The 26,456-nt window shown below is 34.1% G+C and overlaps 3 protein-coding genes across 4 annotated transcripts in view; 2 read left to right on the forward strand and 1 right to left on the reverse strand.

The window, feature by feature from the left end:
• Positions 1 to 79, reverse strand: part of slc8a1a (solute carrier family 8 member 1a) — a 103,542-nt gene extending 103,463 nt beyond the window's left edge. Inside the window, exon 1 of the mRNA XM_087272382.1 lies at positions 23 to 79. The gene's annotated coding sequence lies outside the window, so the exon portion shown is untranslated. The remainder of the gene's footprint in view (positions 1 to 22) is intronic.
• A 94-nt stretch (positions 80 to 173) lies between these two features.
• On the forward strand, positions 174 to 6,482 carry pgap4 (post-GPI attachment to proteins GalNAc transferase 4). 2 transcript variants are annotated; one of them, XM_087272827.1, is made up of 3 exons: positions 174 to 340; positions 429 to 471; positions 3,175 to 6,482. In XM_087272827.1, the coding sequence occupies exon 3, from the start codon at positions 3,336 to 3,338 to the stop codon at positions 4,524 to 4,526; it is 1,191 nt and encodes a 396-aa protein (XP_087128953.1). In that variant the 5' UTR covers positions 174 to 340; positions 429 to 471; positions 3,175 to 3,335; the 3' UTR covers positions 4,527 to 6,482.
• Positions 6,483 to 11,422: 4,940 nt separating this feature from the next.
• Positions 11,423 to 25,733, forward strand: tpcn3 (two pore segment channel 3). Its single transcript, NM_001177445.2, has 19 exons — positions 11,423 to 11,633; positions 12,583 to 12,665; positions 12,754 to 12,868; positions 15,737 to 15,865; positions 16,250 to 16,366; positions 17,991 to 18,109; positions 18,209 to 18,310; positions 18,402 to 18,528; positions 19,862 to 20,069; positions 20,164 to 20,308; positions 20,452 to 20,637; positions 21,735 to 21,799; positions 21,998 to 22,085; positions 22,169 to 22,238; positions 23,318 to 23,537; positions 24,134 to 24,224; positions 24,816 to 24,929; positions 25,058 to 25,170; positions 25,505 to 25,733. Exons 1-19 carry the CDS (start codon positions 11,526 to 11,528, stop codon positions 25,624 to 25,626), a joined length of 2,322 nt encoding a protein of 773 aa, NP_001170916.1. The 5' UTR covers positions 11,423 to 11,525; the 3' UTR covers positions 25,627 to 25,733.
• The last annotated feature ends 723 nt before the right edge of the window (positions 25,734 to 26,456 follow it).

Below are 26,456 nucleotides of genomic sequence, written 5' to 3' on the forward strand. Positions count from 1 at the left end.
TTATATTTGAGAAATATTTTACCGAGTATCACGTAGTCCACGCAGCTGCCTGTTTTTTTTTAATGTCACATTGCCATCTAGTGGCTAGTGTGTGGTACAGTACATGAAGACGTTATCACGTGGTTTTGGTTACTGTACTCAGCGTTATTAGTGACGAACCAATCATCGTTTTTAAGTCGTTTTCACCTTGAGCTGTGAAATACGAACTGAATCCATAAAAGTATTACCTTTATTTTCCACAATGTACACTTTTATATGTATATTTATTCGAAACACTAAGCAAGAAACGCGCAACATTTGTGCATCACTAATTAAACGCGCAGTTTGTCCTTGTATTACGGTAAGACGCCATCTACGTTACTGTTTTGAACTGATTTGAGTACTTAGGCTAAAAAACTGATCTTTGGCCTCCCTTTCACTCTCGGCAGCTGTTGAGAATTCATTGGGTGCTGAACATCCACATTATGAGAGGTAACGTAGAAATGCTAAAATAGTTTATGCTTTGCTACCATTTGTTGTTATTTTACTTAACGGGCCGCTAAATAACATTCTGCTTCCGGGTTTGTCTTCTTATTTACACATGCCTGTTCACTAGCCTGTTGTACTTTTTTTCTACACGAGTAGCTTCTGCTGCTCTTTCCGAGTGCCTTGTGACTGTATGCATATAAAAAGCTCTCACGAACTTTTATAATGTGTTATAGTAGACGTTTTTCGTAACACGTCGACATAATTCCTAGTAAACCGAAATATAACGTTACACATAAATAGTTTCTATATATAATATTTCAAAGCAAATATGTATTTAAAGCTTGTCTCCCCGAGTTATGTCAACCATGTGTTATACTGTCTCCAGTACGAACCTTCTCTACGAAAGAAAGTATAATAGTTTCTCAAAATTCTGAAATATTGATGTTCAAATTTGAGTAAAAGTATGAAATCACTTTAATTTAAATGTGACATTTCATCTTTAACTAGTGTGCATATAACAAATTGACCTTAACATAACAGTTAAGCTTTATGAATAAGGTCAAAACATTTATATTCGCTCATTCGTTCAATGACAGCTTGTGACATGCTTCTTCAATATTGGTTTACCATGGTACTTTGAATATTCAGTCTGAAATTACATCTAGATATGACTTAAAAACAACACTAGCACTATTTATTCAATTGAATACTGTTGTACTTTTGATGGTCATTGGCTGCAAATATGATTTCACTATTTAGAGTTTACAAATATAACTTTTTTTGAAATTATATGATTAAGGAGACAGTCCGAAAGTGTAAATATAAAACCAACCTTACCTCAAAACTGTTACGTACGCCTTTTTGGCATTTTCCCATTATATAAAAAAAGACATCTACAGTATAAATATAGAACAATCACTCATAATGCATATGTTAAAATTTGACAAAAATATATACTATATGTATTGTATATTTAATCATCTTTACTAGGAGATTAAAAATAGGGGAAATGTAACTATGGGCATCTGCTATAAGGTTTAAATCAATGGTTACCAAATTGGGGTTCGCTTGGTGATTTCCAAAAATCACAATTACTTTATTTAACTATTAGAATTACCATATTTTAATCAATAACCTACAGAAGAAAAAAAATAGTAGGTGCAGTAGGTGATCTGCCAAAATGCTAATTGGTTAGCATAATGTATTTGAAACACAGTCCCTCCCCTGCTCCAAAGCCACACCTCCTGAAACACGAACGCATGCACCTTAAAGATGACAGCAGACAACCCTAGTTCATGTCATTCGCCAATAATACTACAATTCTGAATGAAAACTGTATTACATCTAGCACGCTTTCAGTTGTGTTGTTAGCAAGCAAAACTTGTAATAATGTGCAATTCATGCATGCAAGGATCGCTTTATCCTAAAGCGACTACTGTATGCTTGGTTGGTCAGCGACGTGCTGGAATTACACTTATTACTAAGCCATACTTACAAGCTATTTCAGACCGAATATTCAGAGTAGCATGGTAAACAAAAGGATGACGTCACAGGCTGTCAGTGTTCAAAAATGAATCAATATGAATATAAGCCAACTTCACCTCAATCAAAGAGCTTAAAATGACCAAGAGGCGACACTCAATAGAACACTCCGTTGCATCAGCAGCACCCAGTAACACCCCAGATTCAGCCATTTTGGCGTGAAAGCGGTCGACTGTCCATTGGATCTTATTGCTGTCGCAATGGCAAGCAGCTGCTTTGTTTTTAATTTTTTTTACTTAAAAAGCGCAGTAAAGCTGAGATACATCCTGACAGACAACAAAACAACACTTACTATCACAATCATCAGCACTTTTAATAGTTTATTTTACATACTTATAATATACTGTTGTTCTATTGGAGTTTTCAATCCAAAATGGCCACTGCGCCATCTTGTGGCTGTTTCCCAAATTGCACTAGAGTGTCGCCTCTTAGTGATTCTATGCTCTTTGCCTCAGTAAAGCAGGCTAGGCAGAATAGCGCTGTTTACTGATGTTTTGTTGTTGAACTGAATAAAAATCTACATTATTGTTGCTATAAAAGGTTCCTTGTGAAATTGAAAATAGACACATCAATCTTTTGCCAGAAGATTTCAGTGGCTGAATAACACTTCTGTGAACATAGCCCATTCGTAGCACAATACAATCTACATAAGCTTGGCATGACTAAAAGAGTTTCAAAACATAACATTACCTGTCTAAAAAAAAAAGACAGATCTGCGTGAAAGGGTGCGCAGTTGTACAAATCTACATTTGCTGACAGACAGTTTGGACTACTTATCAGAATTATGGAAATTGTCGGCCTGACAATATTTAATTAGATGGCACTAGGTTAAACTTTGACACCTTTACGGCACTCATAAACATTACAAATAAATACAGGCCACAACTGAACATGGAGGATGGTCTCTGAATGGCTTTCTTTAAAATTAAATGATGAATAGACTTTGACCTATTGGTACGTGTGCGCCGTTGTGTGCAAGGTTTAGATATTTATAACCACCTGAGAAGATATTGGGGGTCGTAAGTCAATAGCATTGTTTTTTTTGGGGGGGGGGGGGGGGGGGGTCGCGTAGTGATAAGTTTGGCAACCCCTGGTTTAAATGACAATAAAAACTACTTGACTTGAATAAGATGAGATTATGACTACATATTCTTCTTTTTACAGTTACAGATGGTGTTTGGAAATATCAAGCTCATATGAGAGTGCTACAGTGATTCGTTCCGCATGTAAACTCAGAAGTAGATCCCCATCGACCTTTTCAGCATTGGTATAAAGGAAACAACCGCAGAAGTAAACCGAACTATCTCATTTTAAATCAGACACAGATGCTTCGATGGAGGACTTGTACCAGCAAGCACTTTCGTTGGTCCAGCCCGGTAGCTCAAGGGCTGATTTTGTGCACTTTAACCTTTGGAGTGATACTACCTATATGCTGCCATCGTCTACTTTACTCTTACTATTTTTTAAAACCTCTATATCTTGATTCGCTGAGCAATGCGGCACTACAAGAAAGCTACGAAAGAGGCCAGGAGGCTCTGCGCTTTTGGGAAAATGCTGCCTCTACGAAAACCACTAATGATGCATTGGAAATGATCATTAAGAAACCAGATCTCCTGGTGACCGTAGTGACAACCAGAAGATCAGAGGGCAAGGACTATCACTACCTATTACAGGTGGCTCAACAGCTGAAAACACTCCTTAAAACGTGTGGAAATAAAGCATGCGCTGAGGTCATGCTATGTGATGTCGAAAGAGGTCCTGCTTTAAATGAGGATGCTTTGCTTTTGGAGAAAGAGTTTTTGGTTGTTCGGCGTTCTCCAGATGAGCTATTGCAGGGCAGAGAAGTTTCCGACATATTTGAGAGGGAAAAACAAGATTACGTTTTCTGCCTACGCAAAGGATGGGACATGATGAAGCCAAAAAACGTTGTCGTCCTAGAGGATGACGCGTTTCCATTGACCAATTTTTTTCCGTCAGTCAAAAATTTACTCTCACGGAAATTCGCCTTTAATTCTTTATACATAAAGCTCTACCATCCAGAGCGTCTGCAGAGATACTGGAACCCAGAGCCATATCGCATCCTAGAATGGATCGGTCTTGGTGTTTTCGGGGCTACAATCCTCCTCCTTTTGTTGTTACACTGCACGCCTCTTTCTTTTACCTTCTCGCCCGCTCATTTTCTCTTTCTAGCTCTCTATATAATGGTCGTGGCTGAGCTTGCAGGACGGCATTATCTCCTGGAGTTCAGACGGCTCTCACCGCAGTTGTATGCTGTGTGTCCTGCCACCGAATGCTGCACCCCTGCTATGCTTTATCCAGGAAATGCCTCCATTCGGGTTGCCGAATACCTGGACCAGGCTGTCTGCGCTCAGGGTAATGCAAAAGACATGGTGCTCTATAGGATAGCCAGATCGACGCCAGGGGAAAAGGCGCACAGCGTAGAACCCAATCTCATTAAGCATATTGGTGCTTACTCCTCCGTCAGGACCAACCCGAATCCTCCGAGATTAATTTGACATCAGAGTGTTATTGTCTTATTGCAGTTGGGTATGAATCACATTTCTAGTTCTATTTTAAACACATGCTCACATAGGAGTTAAGTGTAATGACAGAAATCGTATGCACTAATTCGGTGTTTCCCAACCATGTTTCAGGAGGACCACCAACACTGCATGTTTTTTTGAAGTCTCCTTTGTCTGTCGCACCCATTACAGGTCTTTCAGTCTCCGCTAATGAGCTGATGATTTGAATCAGGTGTGTTTATTTAAGGAGATATGGAAAGTGTGCAGAGCTGGTGGTCCTCCGGGAACGTGGTTGAGAAACCCTGCACTGAACAATGAACTATGAATTTTCAGATTTATATAAGATTTAGATATGCGACTCCTTGTATGCTGCAACTCCAGACACAGATGTTTTAACATTATGACAATTTTTAAAAAAAGATTTCTATCTGACTTAAAATGTGAAGTTTAGCTTTAACTTGCTTCAAAACACCTGCAGCAAGTTTCTAGTATAGCTAGTAAGAGCTTGATCAGCTGGTTCAGGTGTTTGATTAGGGTTGGAGCTAAACTCTTCAGAACACCGGCCCTCCAGGACCGAGTTTGGACACCCCTTCTTTAGAGTTTGATATATTTTATATTGAATTTATTTTATTACTATAATTTTTATCTTCATCAACTGCAGGAATTAAAATCAACTTCATTAGTGAATTTCATGGTTTCTTTTGATATGCCATGCCAGGGCTGAAAGATGATCTCAAAGTTCACCCAGATATAAAAATCTGTTGTTAAAGGGATAGTACACTCAAAAATGAATATGTTCTCATTATTTACTCACATTCAAGTGATTCCAGAGTTTCTTTTTTTTTTTTTGAACAAACAAGAAAAAATTTGGAAGAATATTAGAAACTAGTAACTTTTGACTTTTAATGAAGGAAAAACACTATGGAAGTCAAAGGTTTCCGATTTCCAACATTTTTCAGAATATCTTCTTTTGTGTGAAGAAAAAAGATTTGTGAAAATGTTTTTGTTTTTTTTCTGGAGCCAGCAGCTACCAGCACTTTAAGAGCCAAAAAACTATATTCAGGCAAAACAAAATTAACACTCTGTAGTTTCTGATAATATAATGAAATTTTATGTAGTTAATTGATTGATGACATTATTTACAACATAATTACCTTCAAATTACTGCCCCGACAAACAATCCTGTCGCGTAATGATGGATACTTTGACACAAACTCAGATGTGAGCTGACAATATTATATTAAAGCTAACAAAATTGTGAATATGTCGGCAAAACACAAAGTTCTACTTAAATGGGTCAAACTACAGATTTTATTTTTGTTTTACCTTTCTAGCAGTAGTCTCAAACTCAGTTCTTGGAGGGCAGCAACTCTGCATAGTTTATCTCCAACCATCTCCAGACCTGCTTAATAGTCTCTAGTAGTCTTGAACACCTTAGTTGGATCAGAGGTGTTTGATTAGAGTTGAAGCAAAACTTTGCAGAGCTGCGGCCCTCCAGAAATTGAGTTTGAGACCTATGCTTTACAGCCTGCAGTTTGTTTTTTACTCAGAATATGTCACTAGCTTGCATTTTATGAATCTCCAGGACCCCAGTTTCACTTAAAATATTTGAGTTATAAAAGTATATCTTGCTAGACTTGAGGTCAAGTAAATAAATAGCTAATTTTATTTCTGGGTGATCTATCTTTTTAACTTTCAAAAAAAAGATCAATCCTATTTTGTCTGTCACATTAACATTTAGGATGCTGATTGTCTTTTAAACCTAAAATTAACATTTGTCAATTTACAATGCTTAATCCACACAAATAGATGTTTGCATCAAAAGGGAAATCGTAAGATTATGAAAAATTATTAACAAAATTGATTTATTTCCACAGATTTGCAGTGACTTTTCAATCTATGGCGTTTATAGAAATCACTTTTGGTATGAAATAAATATATACAGTTTTACTGTTGTTGGTTTCATTATTTGTCGTTCGAGTTCTACTTTCTCTGTTTTTTGGGACATTCTACCAGAAACGTACATTTTCACAAAAGAAATTGTGACAGGGCCTGACTTAAGCTTGTTTTCCTCAAAAAATCATACAAAAACAAGCATAAAATCATAAAATTCAATGATGGAACGCATACTTGATCACAGTCAGGTTCTCCATCAAATTATGTCACTTCCGAGTCATAACTTAAATGTGTATAGCACATTACATGTTAAATTTAATCTAAATGTGACAGGACTCACCGAAACGTGGGGACAATAATTGTAAATGTATTTGTATTATATATTTGTAGTATTTATTTGTAGAATTTATTTATAATTTCATGTTTTAATAAATTGATGTGGATGATAACAACTTAAACTTAGCTTTTTTTTAAAGTATTTTTTCTAAACAACAATTTTTAGCATAACAAAATATTAAAGCTGTAGGTTCAATTGAGCTGAATGACAAGGGCAATGACAGGGTTTGTACATTTGTAAAGAACAAAACTCAAACAACCAAATGAATGACATTTTCCTTTACAGAGCAACTCACAGAAATCAATCTTCAGTCCATTTTAGAAATGATTATGATAAAATACTTTTTATTTACTTTATTTATGTTTTTATTCCAGGGACAGATCATGTACGTTGCTGGTAGAATGTTCATTATACTGTATAAATTATATAATGCAAAAGGTTTAGACTCAGTTGGCAATAAATTACACTGTGATTTTCTATTGAGGTCTCCAGCATGGATTACCTGTAAAAGTCAGTCTCTTGCTTAAAATCCTTAGTTCCTCTCTCAATGAATATGTCAGTGCCGTTAGAATGACAAAGCCTTGTGTGTGTACGGAAGACAGGCCGTCATGTTTAGGGTCAGACCGAATCTTTGGACATATTTTGCTATTTCTGCACAGAATTGTGTCAAAAATCTGCAGATTTATGCTGAATTATTTTGGGAGTATCATAACTAAAACCTTATTATATTAAATAAAAAGTAATGCCTTTTTAACTTTTATTTAATGTTTACAATGCAAATCCAATTAGATCCTCTTTGTTTGGTAAATAAAGCAAGTATTTTATATAATATCCCTACTAAAAGACAGAAAATATTACTGTACAAACTGTATTGTAAATAATTCAAATGAAATAATTTAAAAACTGAATATAGATTTACACACATTTACACAAGTAAATAAACAGAATTAATGATGGGCTAAGAATCTAGAATTCTGCGCACGTAGATTCTGTGTGGGCCTAGTCATGTTGTCAGTATAACAGTGTACTCTTATTTTTGCTGTTTGTACTGTAATTTGTTGCCAGATCATGTCATTGTGATACAGAAAAGACAGCACTACATAGGACAAAGAAAAAAGCAAAACAAAAGTAAAAATGTGAACATACGGTAGGACAATCTCCTTTCAGATGCACCTCACCTTCATTAGACAAAGTCCAAATTGACCTGGGAGCAATTTACCAGTTATAGATTTAGAAAAAAGGTCTAATGGAAATGTATAGAAAAATGCATTATGGCTAAATATTATGACAACTTGTTCAACTTCTTTTATATATATAACTTGACATTAACTTTTTTTACCTCGCCACCCACTGGTCATTTTCACAAGACAAAATTTGGAAACTGTATTTTATATACTTAAATTTGACTTTTGCATGCTAAAAGTACTTGAGTAAGAGACATTTTACTTGATTTGGGTCATTAAAATAACTCTGACTACCAATGTTGTGATATAGGTAGCCTATATCTGCTGTATTCAACCTAAAACCTACAGAGTTTGACATAAAACCAAAACAAAACCCATTCTTGTCTTAGGACATTTTTATTAGGCGGACTCTTGAATAACAGTAAGTTCATGACATGTTAGATATATTCTGCTGGTTTAAAACATACAGAATAATAATAAATACAGTTATGTAACAACCATAACATTACCATTATGTCTTAGGACTTCTTTGATTAACTTTTTATTACCTACACCAAATGTTGACTAATGAAGGTACATTTATAACAACTATTAATTTGTTAAACTACTTTATTGTTAAACCATGCTGCATACAAATGCATTCAACAGACTTATATGACAGAGTGTATTGCTGTAGAGGACAAATAAAACACGAGGCAGGTGTTTAGAAAGAGTATAGTTTATTTTGTTTGACCTGCAAACTTATCTAAACAAGATAAACTTTCAGAAACAGCACGGAAACATAATGCGCGCGCTCATAAATATAACCCGCGGTTGTCTTTGACAGTTGTCTTCAATAGTCCTTCTTTGCTCAACACCTCTGCTGAAAAACAAAGCAAAACATTACAGCCAGACATAGAGTTAAAACATTACAGTTACCATGGTTTCTATTTTAAACTATAGTAAACTAAAGTTTGAAACTATAGTTTAAAATAGACGATGAGTGGGCCTCGCTGCTCCCACCCACCATAACCCTCGCAGCGGGGTGCCACTAACTTACTGGCCTCCCGTGTTTACCTGAGGGTCCTCAGGGCTTGTAATGATCCCTGCCTAGGGTTCACAAGCCGCCTCGCCCCAGGGAGTGCACGAGCTAACGGGGCACCAGTCCGTGCCAGTGTTCACTGGAATGTTGCTCGGCTGCACATTTCGAGCAACAAACACTTAATATTCTTCGCGATATTGCCTTTATGTACTCAAACCGCAAGGAACTACAGCACAGACGGGCCCGAGTGAAGCTTCACGAAGCGGACTTCGTGAGATTGGCGTGGCTCCACTTGTACTGTCAGGTATTGAACTCACCTTGGTCAAGTACAAACAACAGCACCGAGCGATCATGGTGAGCGCTGAGAGGGCACACCTCATTGGAGTACAGGGGCTCGGGAATTTCCGTCACAGCGAGGCTGTGGACAAAAACATATTAAATATATTGATCATATATTTTTACATTTTTGGTGCAGTGTAATATTCTGGGATGCAGTAGAATATGGAGACAGATTAATATAATTAAAGACAGATGCGGGACATTAGAACAGAAAGTGAGTCCGGCTAGGACACACTGCTCTTACCCATAGATACGTACATATCTATGGCTCTTACCAATGAATGACTGACAAACTCCTAGTGGTGGTAAGCTTCTTATTGTGCAAGAACGTCATCTAGCGGTCACATAATCTAATAGCATGTTACTTGCTACTAACCAACCCCCACGACCAAAAGGTCCAGCATTTGTCCTTTTAATTATTTTATGTAATTTATTATTATATAATATATTTATTATATAATTTATATTATATATTTCTATTAAATATATATATATATATATATATATATATATATATATATATATATATATATATATATATATATATATATATATATATATATTCCCTTCACGTCTGTGTTTATGAGGCTGTTTGCTCACTTCATTCGTTTTATTCTGATCAAATATCCGATCGCTCAAACCACTTCAGCAGGTGATCTGGGATGCTAAGTCTAATCATTGGTCTAATCATTTTTATTGACAAAATGAATGTAAATAAATTAAATTATGACCTGGAGAAAATCTGAGCAGCTCCTGAAACACCTGTAGGTGCACTTTTACAGCCACGATTCTATTAAAAACATGTTTACTATAAGCATAAAACATGTTCCAACTTTTCCTCACTGACAAAGGTCCAGAATTTGTCTCATACATGATTTTATTTGTCCTATTTTGACTGTTATGCCATCATAAGTAATGAAAATTATTTATCGAAAAATACTTTAAGACCCAACGGAGTCCTGTATTGTTTTTAAACAGAGAAAAGATTTACCGGTAACTTTATTCTAAATCTTGAACCTTATTTATAAAATAAAAACGAGCAAGGTGTGAAGCACCAAAAGCGGACTATATTAAATTAATTGGAATATATTTTGGCTATTGTTGATATTCAAGAATTTTCAAATGTGCTTTTTTTTACCAAAGAGACTAAAACAATTCTGAAGAATTCATTATGATTATTATTATTATTATGTTTTAATTATTATTTTTATTGAAATGGCCAAATTGTGACTAAGGACAGGTGTATGTGCTGGCCAGTTTGTTTGTTTTTTTGTCTAATAAATGATCGTAGGCTGCAGTTTTTTACTTAAAAACTTAAACATTGCTATTTTTCCTAATGATTGTGATGTAATAAATTTGTATTTTTTTTTTTTAAATCTTGTTTTAATTGTTTTTAATTGCATTTTTTAGGAAATATTTTAGTACATCAAAAAATGTGGTTATGAGGACATCGGACTAGCTAATCCAGCAAAAAAAAAAAAAACTAGAATGCAGTATTTAAATATCATAGTTAACTAGAAATTGAGGTGTATAACTGCAAAAAGGTCCACTTTTTGAGAAAAAAAAAGAACCACCCCTTTCACCAGGCTGGCTACGGGCCTGTACATAGTGAGCCGCTGGTGTGTTTTCTTACAGACGTCCCTATAAAAACGTAAGCCTGTGGCTCTTCTCCGCTATTTCCGCTGGATTCAGTCACATGAGCCGGTCAAAATACACAGCCCTGCAAACTCTCTTTAAAGAAATTATAAGATACATACTTTAACATACTCGTTAGTTGTACATCACTCGCCTCAGTAGAGTTTTTTACGGTTTAAAGTTAACAGTTGTCAACCTTGAGTGTGGAATATGTTACGTTTTCAAAAATCAAAGTCTACTATAGCGAGGGCTCATCTTATGAATATTTATTAGACAGAGCCTTCGTCCAATCGAAGAAGGGCGTTTTTCCCATATAAGGTTGTGCTTGTTAATATTTATAAGACAAAGACAAAGTTGATTGGTCAGATTGTTTGTCCTACTGAATATTCATTTAGCCTTGCTGACGTAGCTATGCAGTTTTGCCGACATGAAGGCGTGGATCATAAATTTGTAACAGCGAGGCCTTCGCCGTACTATGATTAATAAAATCGCTTGGTTTGCAAGATGAACTTTTTCAAGACGGGATTTCCTGCGAACTGGATCTAACTGCTGCGTAAGGACAAGCAGGGGGATAGAGGAAAATGTCTGAGGGGAAGACTGAGAAAACTAGCCACACTTTAACAAAAGATGAAGGTTTTACTAACGGAGGAAATCATGTCCCCAGTAATGTTACAGATCAGATGACAGAGGTATGTTGCGTGGATAAAATGCTCAAGGAAAAAAAAACTTGTGCTCATCAATGTGTTGCAGATATGTAAACATTCAAACAGATGTATCTTAAAAGAGTTTAGGTTAATTAGATGCTTCTCTGATCTTAGATTTGGGATGTTTGGTGTTTTCATTTGGATTAAAAAGTGTCTTGAACGTAGCATCATGGATGATCCTTTTAAATCTGGGTTTGTTCGTGTGTAAAGGAGAAACATCTGGTTTCTTGTTTGTCAAGTAAAAGAAGAACTGGAAAAGTTAGCTACAATAATTTTAGAAGTTATTTGCCTTTTATGTTACGGATTCATGAATAAAATGCCTTAATATGATTGTCTGCTGTTTCCTTTATGCACTTTCGAATAAGTATATCAGTCAGATATTTCTCATTTTAATTTATGATTATGAAAGGATAACATTGATATGTGTTAATAAATTGGCAAGTTGACATGTTTTATGGTAAGCCACAGTCTTCACTGTCTAATTATGCAATTTATTAATTGTTATGCAGATTTAATGACACCATAGTCATATTAATTGAGTGAATGCATGGAAAATACTTTTATAAAACCATATTGTCAATACTTGTGTAGTTAATTATACTTTCCATTTAAAAATGAGTAATAAAATATTTATTGTGATTAATTTTATTGTGTTTAAAGTCCTTAAATTGTAAAATAAATTATGGACTATAAAATAGATTTATGTTTTATGGTTGTGTAATACTCAATTTTCCCAATACTTTGTTGATTGTCCAATTTATTAGTTATTTATGCTGATTTTATGATAAATTTTCATATCGATAAAGATACTACATGGAATATTGTTGCTTTTATAAATGCATTTGTCAAAACTTTTGTACTTTGTTTTTCAATGATTTGTCTTTAAAGAATGAATCAGAAAATATTATTCATAATGCTTCAATATATGATTTAGAAATTCGACCTAGCCACAGTCTATGTGTCTGATGCCAAGTACAACAGGAACATCTTCTTTGACACTTCCCCACAGGCTGTGAAGTAAGAGACATTCCAGCAATCATTTATATAACTATGACTATGACTAGTACTGGATTGCATATTATAAAGTCTGTAAAATATTCCACAGGCTATACCTGCTCTACAACCATTGGTTCATGCAGACACTGGTATATGTGTTTATTATCATAAACCTGGCTTTGGCTCTTTTTGAGGATCCTGCAGTTGTGCCACTTCCTATATGGGTAAGTATGGAATGTGTATAAATTCAGCCAATGGGTTTAAATATTAATCCAATTTTTGTGATAGAATATTTCTTGCATGCTCAGCAAAACAACAAAACATATATTATACATGAACCTCTACACTCTCAAATCAAAATGATAGTCTTTTTTCATATTTGTGTACCTATCTGAACATGTAAAGGACCTGACTGAATTTTTAGCACACTCTACAAATGCATAATTTAAAGAGCAACATAAACGAAGGTTTACAGCTTTTATGACATCCTGCAGTTCCTTCCCACCCCCTGATATGACACAATGGGATATTTCCTGAACATTCCTGTTCTTTAAAAATCTGCTTTTTCATTGAAACACTTTCCACTAAATTAGGACATGAGATTTTTATAGTTTTTATGAGGGTCATAAAAAAAGGAAACTTATTGAGATTTTAGTTGAAAGTGATGAAAATTAACCCAGAAAAAGCCAAAAGTAAGGCATTCACTACCAGATTACTATGGTGTACACACAGCACTACAAAAATACAAAAGAGAGAGAGAGATCAACTTAGAATGTCACTTACCTTTTTTTTTTAATGATTTGTTCAGCTGTAGTTTTTTCCCCTAAGTACTTATTATGCGGTCCCTCTCTCCATCATTTGGCAAAACGTCAACAGTCAATTTCTGTGCTCTGCTGATGGGGGCCAACATGCTTAATCTCAAAAATTATAAACATTTTAAATAGCACTATCTTTATAAATAAACTGTATAGTTGCAATCTAAACAACTACATCCTCACCTAAAAAAGCCTCAAATGTATATTATGTTGTCTAACAGCAGCCATATTTGTCAAAGTGTAGTAAGCTTATTTCTCTGCTTGTCATGTGGGCGGAGTAATACAGGGTGAAGAGGCTGTAAGAGTGCTGATGATATAAAAAATATAGCACACCTATCAGTCAATCAGATTTGAGAACCAGACACATCTTCACTTTTACCATCACTTCCAACTAAAGTCTCATTAATTTCAGTTTATATGTCAGAAATTTTTGTCAGATGTATTCAGAACAGTGATCACTGGATGACATAGGAGACTTTTGTCTTCATACTTGGCCAATATCCTTCAAACCACAGGGTTTTGCCAACAAGATGATTTTTTTGTATGGAAATTAAAACCTTTTAAAATATAATGTTTATTGTGATTGTTTGTTGAAACCTTCCTAAAAGTGAACAAATGCCAGAATAATTGAAATTGATTTGTTAATGATGATTATGGCTGATATGATTAGAAGTGTCAATAATTAAGTTAAATATGCTTACTTAGAGTTGACTTACAACTGTTCACATTCTCCTGTCAATTTCTTTTTATATATAAATCACAACCTTTGCATCGGAAGTGGCGGATGCATTTTTCCATTTCCATTGTGTGTGTACACCAGATTAATAAATGAGACTCCAGGTCAGGAAAAATGTTACATTTTTACATATTCATCTATTATATTTATGACATTTTGCCAAAAAGGAGAAAGTATTAATATTGCAGCATTGTAGTTAATCTTCATCATGAGTTTTAATAATGTTAATGAGAGTAAAATGACAGCAGTAACAAACATTAGAAAATAAAATGAAATTCATTCATTGTACTGAAACTTTTAAGTTCAAAAAGACACTACTTGCAGAAAGACACTTTATTTGCATTTAAAGGTGCTGGGTGTAAGTTTTCTAAAGCATAAAACCATAATATGTTTGCAGATATTTAGGAAACATGCCAAGTGAACATTGTTGTTTATCTGAAAAACAGTGCTGAAGTCAGATATTCTGCTTTAAAAAAGGGCTTCAGTGCCAGAACACTGTCTTTGTTTTAGTCATTTAACCCGCCCAATGCCCGTTTATCCAATTATATTTCAGCACCCGGGGTTGCCTTAATGGAAAACTGTGTATTTCATCCAGATAGGCTGTCAAGGCATGCTCTCGTGACCGAAATGTGACCTCCGGTGGACAGTAGCAGACTCTGAAATGAGACGTAGCTTCAAAGTTTACATGACTTTATTAATTAGCAAATAATATAAATATTACCTTCGTAAACATTAGGTTAGCAGGTTACATTGTAACCCCGTGTCCTAACAACACTCTACATGATGAGATTTCCAGTGATGAGCAATTTGGCTGTTTGCACTAGACAAAACACGACAGAAATTAAAATACAGCCATTCAGACGCACAGAAAATGCACTCACTTCAGCAAATTGTAAGGTTTATAATCTAATTAATACATATTAACCTTCTTTAACAATATTAAATGTACATGCTAAAACACTGATAAATGTAAGTTTTGATTGACAGTACTAAATTTCAATTTTATTTTATTAAGATCTGAGGTGAACTATCTGCTGCTGCTTTCAGTAGTATGGCAATAAATGTCATTTAAAATGACATTTAAACTCGTATTGTTAGCATTTAACACAGAATGAAGCATAAGGGGTGTACCTAAGGTGATAATTGTCAGTTTTCTGATGTTCCTTCGCGTGCCGTGGCTTTTATATAGAGCACTGTTTAAATCAGCCTATAGGCTCGATTGTCAGACTCTGGGGTCCTCAATCTGGCAACCCGTGCTTGTGTTTTTGATCCAAGAATGCAATACCTAGTTTTACCACTTGGTGTCAAACTTACATTCTGCACCTTAAACATGTTTGCTTTGTATATAAGATCTATATTTATAGAATTAATTTGATGCCACCAGAATACAACTTATCATTGAGCCATCTCAATATTAACACTATTAATGTTAGAACAAATGTTCACAATGTTCAGCTACCAGCTCGACCAAGTAACTTGATTTCAAAATCTTATTTAAATTCTGAATTGATGTAACTTTCTTGTATTTTTGTGTTCTCTAGGCGACTTCTACAATTGAGACCATATGCCTCTCTGCATTCACTGTGCGGATAATACACTATGCAAAAGTCATACCAAAAGATAAATTCTGGAAGGATCCCAAAAACATCTGCATCATAATCATTGTAACGGTAAGCCTTTAATCTAAATGATATATTTTAATCATAATGTAAAATGAATCAATTTCCAAGTTATCTACATGTACATATTTCTTGTCTATATAATAATATGAAATTTACATAGTATACTGTACGTAGAACCAAAGAGTTTAGCCTAAATATTTTGTCTGTACAAACATGAGACGATGCTGAGAATGTTCTCGTAACAGTGTTGTGAAATGAACTTTAGCCCATGATTTTTGTTATTCTCAGCAGTTCTGCAGGATCACCAGGAAATGTAGCATTTACTGACTATGAGTAGATATTTAGTAAAGTCAGGCAGAAGGTTTATGTGTGCAGTCCAACAAGCTGTGGAGTTTCTGTGTCACTGTATTTATTTTTTTTTCTGTCTCACAGCTCTCTTTTATAGATATGGTTATATATGGAGCTCTGAAAGCGACAGGGCACTATGGTATTCGATGGTCAAGAGTCTTAAGACCACTTCTTTTAGTCAATGTTACAGAAGGACGACAAGTAAGCAAACCACAGACAAAAGGCTTTAAGCATATGCATTTCTTTCATTTATTTACCTCGTGCAACTTTTTACTAATTGACTTTGTTAATTTGCTTAGTCATTCATCTTTTAAATTTAAGATATTGTCTAGTAAATATTTGGCTAGAAACATTCTTAAGTGCACTCTCATATTTGCTATTTGCTATTTTAATCTATTAAAAAAAAACCTACCTGCTAAGCTACAGTACTGTTCAATGTTTTAGGCACTATGAAATGAGGATGCTTTCGAAAACAATGCATAAATACATTTTATTTATCAATTCAGTTATTAAATAGATCAAATCAACATTTGGTATGAATGACCACACTTTGCATATAAAACACTTGGTACACTTGCCCATAGTTTTGACCAGGTGGGGGTTTGGATTTTCTTTAAGATCTCTGATATTAACAAGGTGCCGATAAAACTTTCCTCTCTTCATAAACCGGTATGCTTACTATGGATGCTTATTTATAAGCATAATTTTTCTCCACATTAATCAGTAATATGTAACAGTAATGATATTGTATTGGTGAGACAGTTATTCAAAAGTAATGGACAACTTTTTATTATTGTGAATTTCTCAGTTATTACAAGATCCTCATAACTGCTAAAGAATTTGCAATAGTATTTGATGCAATTCCTAATGGACTTGTTCAGCTCTTGTCTTGTAATTTATCCTCTGAATCAAATCTTTTAAATACTAATCAGTTAAGAATCAATGGTGTGAAAATTACAGACAATAAAATTAATAACTGTTACATTAAAAAGTTATGCAGAACCACATTGTTGCCTAAATGCCAGTCTTTATGGAATTTCTTATTTGAGCAAATAAGTTGAGTGGAAAAAAGTTTGGAACTTACCTAGTAAATACTTTTTAACCATTAACGTTAAAGACATATAAACTAATTCATTTAATTTGTCCAGTGAAAAATGTTTTTAAGACATGGAATCTCTGTGCACTTTTTGTATATATATAAACACAGACACACACACACACACACACACACACACACACACACACACACACACACACACACACACACACACACACACACATATATATATATAGATATATATATATATATATATATATATATATATATATATATATATATATATATATATATATATATATATATATATATATATATATATATATATATATATATATATAAACACTTGTCCTTGTAGGTTTTTTGAAGCATCTTAAGATGTTGCCAAAGCTCTTCTAGATTTAATTTGTCTCCGTTTGTTTCTTCATGTCATTCCAGACAGAATGGATGATGATCAGATCTCTGTAAAGCACTGGCTGGTGTCAGACTCTTTATGCAGACAATAATCTCACTGTATAATTACATTCAATAATAATGTTTGGAAATGTAAATTGATATATCAAACTGACATGCTACAGAAAAATATAGAAATAACCTTTTTTGGGGGGTGTAAATACCTTTATTATTTATTCAGGTTTATTATTTAGTTTATAAAGTGTTTAACATTTAAAAATGTATATATTCTACATTTGAATAGTAGTATGTAAATGTCCATAAGGCACAAAAGTCTTACACCTGTTCTCTCTCTCTCTCTCTCGTTCTCTGTAGTTGCGGAGGGCGTTCAGGAGTATCCGCAATGCACTGCCTCAGATCTCTTATGTTTTTTTCTTATTCATGTTCAGTGTGTTGGTCTTCTCTCTCATGGCTCTTAAATTGTTTGGAAAAAGGTAAATCTAAAAATAATGCATTTATACTCTTGGTTTTTCCAATGTTTTTAATAACCCACTAAACAGCTTGTCCTGTTTTTTTATTTGTCTTATTCCCAGGGGTCTTCTTACCATCAATGGTTCTCCATATTTCACAGATTATATGGATATTGTTTTTGATCTCTATGTTTTAGTGACCACTGCTAATAGCCCTGATGTTATGTAAGTCGAGTTATTTTAGTTTTTACCTTTTATGTTTTTTGTTCTATGTGAAATCTTTTACTATTTGAGACTGATACTGCTGTCCTTGTAGGATGCCGGCATACAACTCCAGTGTTTACTTCACCATTTTCTTCATTTTGTATATTGTTATCAACACCTATACCTTCATGTCCTTCTTTCTGGCTGTCGTTTATAATAACTACAAAAAGTACCTAAAGGTATTCATGTCTTACATTATATATAATCTTGCTATATATCTATATAAACAGTATATCTATCAATCTGTCTATCCACTGTGTCTGTCTGTCTGTAAAAAAATCTATTTTTCCATTTTATTTATTTATTTATTTGTTTTTTCTTGTGCCTGTCTGTTGTCATTTGTTCTGTCTTTTCTCCTATCATTCTATTGTTATCTACTGTATCTGTTGATCAGTCATTTGTTCATTGTGTAATTTGTTCTGTTTTTGTTCATTTGTTTGTTTTATCATGCTGTCATTCTTTCAGTATATATATATTTTTTATTTGGTTGATATTTTTTGGTATGTCTTTCTGTATTTCTTTTTCACTGTCATTCTGTCTGTAATCATTTGTTCTTTTATTCCTCCTATCTTTCTGTTGTTCTTTCTATCTGTCTGTCAGTCTGTCTGAATTTTTTTTTTAATTCTGTATATTTGTTATCTATTGGTCTTTTTTTCCACTTTCATTCTGCCTGCCTGTTGTCATTTGTTCTGTTTTTTATTCTATCACTCTTATTTTCTACTGTATCTATTAATCAATCGTTTGTTCACCCTTTAATGTGTGTGTTCTGTTGTTTGTTTGTTTTAGCATTCCGTTGTTTGTTCTATCACTCTGTCATTCTTTCATTCACTTTTCTCATTTGGTTCATTCTTGTTCTGTTATTCCTAATCTCTCTATCTATCCATCCATCCATCCATCCATCCATCCATCCATCCATTTATCTATCCATCCACCTTTTTACATATCCATCCATCCATCCATTCATCTATTTATCCATCTCTACCTCTGTCCAACCATCCATCTTTCTATCTCTGTTCATCCATCCATCTCTTTACCTATCCATCCATCAACTAACTATCTATCCATCCATCCATCTATCTATCTATCCATTTATCTATCCATTTATCCATCCATCCATACATCCACCTTTTTACATATCCATCCATCCATCCATTTATCTATTTATCCATCCCTACCTCTGTCCAACCATCCATCTTTCTATCTCTGTTCATCCATCCATCTCTTTACCTATCCATCCATCAACTAACTATCCATCCATCCATCCATCCATCCATCCATCCATCTATCCATTTATCTATCTATCCTATCCATCCATCCATCAACTATCCATCCATCCATCCATCCATCCATCCATCCATCCATCTATCTATCCTATCCATCCATCCATCCATCCATCCATCCATCTATCCATTTATCTATCTATCCTATCCGTCCATCCGTCCGTCCGTCCGTCTGTCTGTCTATCTATCATCTGTAGTGCAAAGCTAACCTAGTTTCTGTCATGTTTTCTAGGAGGAAGTGCGGCAGCTTGTGAAGGCTAAAAGAATCAAGATGTGCCGGGCGTTTTCTTTGCTTCAGGAGAACCGGGGTGAAGGTGGAGAGCCCGTGGTGACCCAGGCCAATTGGAACCATCTGGTTAAACTCGTCAAGCCGAAAATCAGTACTGCTCACCGGGAATTGCTCTGGAGTGTCTTAGATGATCAGAATAAAGGACACATAGGTCAGACTGATACTCAGCTGCTTCTATTTGTCAGCCATTTTACACATTGCTCAGTTTTTTCATTAATAATATCTTGTTTGTTTTGTTCAAAAAGGAAAGTTTGCATTTGTCCAGCTGGCCGATCTTCTAAGTATCCAGGTGATCACGGTGAAGTCACAGGCACATCCAATTCAGATTTGTTTCCCCTCTCTGTACAACTCCCTACCCAGCAGATTCATCCGGCAGATGGTGCATCACAGGTACAATTTGCATTGATACAAAACGTGCACAATTTCTGGACAACAAGTCTGTTTGTATTCCTTATTACATTTAAGAACATAATGCATATGTTGCATGCATGCATTCCCTTTGATCATCAGTTTGCATTGTTTGTCTGTTTCAGAGTGTTTGTATATGCCTATGATCTGATTATCCTGGTGAATGCTGTGTTCATTGGTCTGGATGAGGAGAACCCCGTGGTATCGAATGCTGAGTGGGGTTTTCTGGCTCTTTATATGTTGGAAATCCTTCTCAAACTGTACGCCACCGAGCCTCGGGCGTTCTTTGCTCGACATCAGTTTTGGAACTGGTGAGGAAGTTGTGTTATGATGTATTAAAGGTGCTGTATGCAGGTTTTTAACACTTCTAAACATAACAATACCACATTATGTTTGCAGCTATTTAGGAAACATGCTAAGAGAGCATACTTGTTTATCTAAAAAAAAAAAATGCTACATTTTTTTTATTCTCCTTTGAAAATGTGCATTCCATGTTGGAATGTCTGTCTTTGTTTTGATCTCTGTAACCTGCCCACTACCAGTTTTACCCAATTATGTTTTAAACCCCAAAAAAACAGAAAACAGCTTATTTTATTTCAATCATGTAGGCTGCCTCAATGTGAATCTGAAAATGTGACCTCCAGAGGACAGTAGCAGCCTCCTTTATAAAAATCCATTTGAGGTGCTTTTTAGTTAACAAACAATACAAATATTACAATTGTAAACATTAGCTGAGCAGTTTAAAGTATAAGGTGTGTTCGCTGCTTTTGCTGTCTTCAATCTGGCAACCTGCATGAGTGTCAAGTCTGAGGAGAAGGGGTCAGATAAAACAAAAAATAATAATAATATTTTGAATACCTAGTAGGGTGGCGCAGTGGATAGCACGATTGCCTCACAGCAAAAATGTTGCTGGTTCCAGCCTCGGTTGGGTCAGTTGGCATTTCTGTGTGGAGTTTGCATGTTCTCTCTGTGTAAGTTTCCTCTGGGTGCTCCGGTTTCCCCCACAGTCCAAAGACATGTGGTATAGGTGAATTGGGTAGGCTAAATTGGCCGTAGTGAATGTGTGTGAATGAGTGTGTATGAGTGTATGGATGTTTCCCAGAGATGGGTTGCAGTTGGAAGGGCATCTGCTGCGTAAAACATATGCTAGATAAGTTGGCGGTTCATTCCGCTGTGGCGACCCCAGATTAATAAAGGGACTGAGCCGAAAAGAAAATGAATGAATAAATGAATGATAATATTTTGAATACCTAGTTTAACCACTAGGTGTCAATCATACGTTCTGCATCTTTAACACTTTTTTTAAATTCCTTTCCTATTTTAAATGGCTCACCAATATAGTTATGTATAACTTCATCTGTGTGAGCATATATAATTTTAATCCCATCGTTCTCTCTTTCTGTTACAGGTTTGATACGATCATTGTTGTGTCTGCTCTCTTTGGCACCATCATTAATTCAGCACTCAAACACTGTAAGTGTACTGTAAATGTGCACATTACACAATAAAGCACTTACATTAGAAGTTTTTTTTATTATTCTTACAGGGTATTTGGGCTCCTAGTATTTTCTAAAAGTTCTGTCAGAGCTGTTAAGTTTAATATAAACAAAGCTTATAGTAAGAATTCTTGTATTTATCCTTGTAAGTAATGGGGCAAATGTTCATTTGCAGCTGGAGGTTACACGAGTCGTCAGGTTTTGGACATTGTTTTTATCTTGCGAGTACTTCGGCTCATACGTGTTGTGGATTCCATCAAGAGGTCAGTTACTTACAGCCAAACACAAAACAGACAATAAAATGTCTTTTTATGCTTCTATTTTAAAAATACTTTCAATTTTGTAGATTCCGAGCCATCATTAATACTCTTATTAAAATTGGACCAACTATTCTTACATTTGGTCAACTCATACTGGTGAGTATTTATGGATTTCACAAAAAACATGTAAAATCTGTAATCATTTACTTTTTTTTCCTGTAAGTAGGATTAAAATAAAATAAAAAAAGATTCTATTTAGATTAGTAAACATAGTAACGAAGAAATAAATCACAATTCTTTTATTATTCACATATTTTATAATTAAAATAAAATATATTTAAAACAATGTGAATATTTTATTCGATTAAAATAAGTGAAATTGAATAAAAAATATTTAATTTATAAATATTACAAATATTTAATAAATAAAAAATACAGCTTGATTTAAATAAAACATGCAAATGTGCTTAAAGTGCTGTAATTAGTAAGGAAAACATAATTAACAAAAATGTAAATTAAACTTTTCTAATAATATTTTAATGCATTTCATATTTGATTGGGTCTTTAGGGAAAATAAATTATATAGATACCTTTAACATAAAAACTCCTAACTTGAACACCTTTCATTCCCTCATTTTTGATTTTTCTGTTTGAACTTCAACTGATCCTCTTGACCTCATCTAGTTGCAGGCATGTGATTGGCTAATCAGATATTTGCAAATAAAGCATTATTTCTCCCAAAAATTGAATTTCTATCATCAGTTACTTCCCCTTTACCTTACAAGGAGATGTGTATTGCATTCCATAGACAGGCACTAAATGCTAAAAATACTTAACATTACTATACATAAAATACTAAATTTTAAATACTAAATATCTTACTAAATGCATTCAAATGTAAAACATTCCTTTGGGGAGGCATGGAAAATTGTGGCAGGAGAGCAAGGAATGGCTGACCTATGTCAAGCTTCCATCAAAATATCATTGGTGATTTGTTTATACTGCACCATACCCTGCCTCAAGGACACTTTGTGGGGGTGGAGGATGCAGTGTTTGATTTATGACTGCACCTTATCAATGCTCCAATGTTTTACTAATTGTATGATCCAAGGACAGAGACAGAATCATCAAATTCATCATTCTACATATTAATCTCCAATAATTTATGATGAGAAACATTATCATTATGAATGCTCCTGTTTATTTACTATAAATCTTCTGCTGGCCCCCTATAGGTGGTCTATTATATTTTTGCCATGGTTGGGATGGAATTATTTAAAGGCAAAATCCAGTTTTTTGAACCGAACTCTACGAGTCCCGATCGAGAGTACTGTGGGAACCCTCTGCTTAAATCTACCAGTTTTGCTAAACTCAACTACTGCAAGAACAACTTCAACGACGTGATCTCTTCTTTCATCCTCCTGCTGGAACTCACTGTGGTTAATCAGTGGCATGATATCCTTTATGATCAAACTGTATTTGTGCTTAAAAAAATAATGTACAGTCAAAGTCAAAATTATTATCCTCCTGTGAATTTTTTCTTTTTCAAATATTTCCCAAATGATGTTTAACAGCCAGGAATTTTTATGACAGTATTTTTGATAATACTTTTTTCTTTTGAAGAAAGTCTTATTTTTTATTTAGGCTAGAATAAAAGTAGTGTTTCATTTATTACAAAAACATGTAAAGTTTTTTTTTTTTAACCATTTATGATTTGCCTAATTAACCTAACTTGCCTAATGTACCTAAATAACTTAGTTAAGCCTTTAAATGTCACTGAGCTAAATACTAGTATCTTAAAAAAATATATAGCAAAATATTATGTGCTGTCCTCATGGCAAAGATAAAAGAAATCAGTTATTAGAAATGAGTTATTAAAACTATTATGTTTAGAAATATGTTCTAAAAGTCTTCTTTCTGTTAAACAGAAATTGGGGAAAAAAATATACTGGCGGGCTAATAATTCTGACTTCCACTGTATTAGGTTGTAGGTTGAGGCCTTTGAAAGTTCATTATCATGTATTGGATTATTTCTCTTAACTCTGCTTTACTCCTGACCAGCGGTTTCACAGCAGTCACACACGTTTCGGCCAGACTTTTCTTCGTCATCTTTCACATTGTGGTCGTTATTATAATAATCAAGTAAGAATGGCGACTGTCTGTTTGAATAATGTAAAAAATGCATAATGTGAGTATTTTTATATACAGTTAAAATTATTAGCCCTCCTCTGATTTTTTTCTTTTCTTTTTCTTTCGAATATTTCCCAAATTATGTTTAACAGAGCAAGGAATTTTTTCCACAGTATTTCCTATAATATATTTTTTTCTGGAAAAAGTGTTTTTAATTTTATTTTGGCTAGAATAAAAGCAGTTTTTTTATTTTTTAAAACCACCTTAGAACTATTTTTTTCTAAGGTCAATATTATTACCTCCCACCCACCAACTAGTTGTTTTTTTCCATTGTCTACAGAACAAACCATCGTTATATAATGACTTGCCTACAGTAATTACCCTAATTAACCTAGTTAAGCCTTTAAAATGTCCTTTAGGCTAAATACTAGTATCCTAAAAAAAATTCTTGTCAAATATTATGTGCTGTCATCATTGAAAAATAAACATAAATTAGTTATTAGAAATTAGTTATTAAAACTATTATGTTTAGAAATGTGTTGAAAAAAATCTACAGGAGGGTTAATAATTCTGACTTCAAATGTTTATATTTATTTCCCACAGTATCTTTGTCGCATTTATTTTGGAGGCCTTCTTGGTGGAATATACAGTTGACAAAAGTGAACTGCAGACTTCTCTGGAGAAGAAGATCGAGGAGCTGGAGCTTAATGTTCAACAGTAAGTCCTGTTCAGATTTACTATCAAGATATTTGGTTAAGTAATTGTTTTTTTTTTTGCATGCATGTCTAGGCAGTTTCCTGTTGCTGTTGTAATGAAGGAAGTGTACGTGGTTTTGTGTTTGGCAGAGATGGTGTGGACACTGGTCTTGTAGATGCAATGGAAACCAATGACAGTGACCTGGGATCTTCAGAAGATGGCAAACGGAAGCCCTCACTTATGTTCAAGATTGCTTCCAGAAGTATTTAATTTTTAATTTTATTCATTTCTCAGTTGAATATTTTTTTAGTATTTATTTTAGTTGTTTAATGCATTTTTATAATTTATTGTATTTACCCCCTTACACACACACAATTTTAAAAATATATATTTTCAATTAGTTTATTATTTATATAGTTTTTTAAATTGCCCACATTTTTTAAATTGTTTGTATTTTCTTTTATTGCTTTTAATAGTTTTTTATTTGTTTTGTTTAAAAGTTATTTTATTATTTATTTTTATTTAGTTTATTTTGTTTATTTTTACACAAAATTTAGTTTTATGCCCTAATTTTTTATTTTACTTTATTTTTTCAGGATCCAGAACTGTGGATGGTCTTTTACAGCGGATGTTTGAAACAGATCTTCGTCCTGAAGACTTCAATGAAGAGGAACTAGACAACACCAACTTCTCAAACCCTGTTTTTGATTCCGTATAAACAACATGAAAAATAATTATTACAAAAAACTCCCCCAAACATGTAAATATATAAATACAATTTGTATCAAAGATTCTTTATATGTATTAAATGTTTGATAAGCTTTACTATACACACTTTGATATGTGGACCACTGTTATTTCTATTTCAGTCTAGAAAGTGTTTTGTAATCAATGTTTGTATCTATATATTATTACATACAAACCAGTATATGTTTTTAGAGAAAACGAAAATGTAATATATGACCAACAGGGATTGTTTCCCCACAGTAAAAATGTGTACACATCCCAGTTAAAATAAAAATAATACGAATATACACATACAAAATACAGAGACTTGTTTATATCAAAACAAATGGACAGTTCAAACGAAAATGAATACTAATCTTCTTATTTTCTACCTTTATCTTTTACAGTCTGCTTAGCAGAAATCAAATCTTGGCTCTCTCTTAACTTCCTCAAATTAAATAGTTCAAAAACTGAGGTTTTGCTTGTTAAAACCAAATCAACACTCCGCAAAACTAACAGCTTTTCTCTTTCTATTGATGACTGTTCAATTTATCCCTCTAAACAGGTTAAGAGTCTGGGTATCATCCTTGATAGCACCCTATTATTTAATTCTCACATCAATAACATCACCCGGTCTGCTTACTTCCACCTACTCAGCATTAACCATTTCCACCTTTCTCTTACCCCTCATGCCACTGCTGTTCTTGTCCATAGCCTTGTCACATCTCGTTTAGATTACTGCAACTCCCTTCTCTTTGGTCTCACTCATAAAATCACTCCATAAGCTTCAGTTGGTCCAGAACTCAGCTGCCCGTATCATCA

The sequence above is a fragment of the Danio rerio genome, chromosome 11, assembly GCF_052040795.2.
Source record: "Danio rerio strain M-AB ecotype USA chromosome 11, GRCz13ab, whole genome shotgun sequence".
Taxonomy (NCBI): domain Eukaryota; kingdom Metazoa; phylum Chordata; class Actinopteri; order Cypriniformes; family Danionidae; genus Danio; species Danio rerio.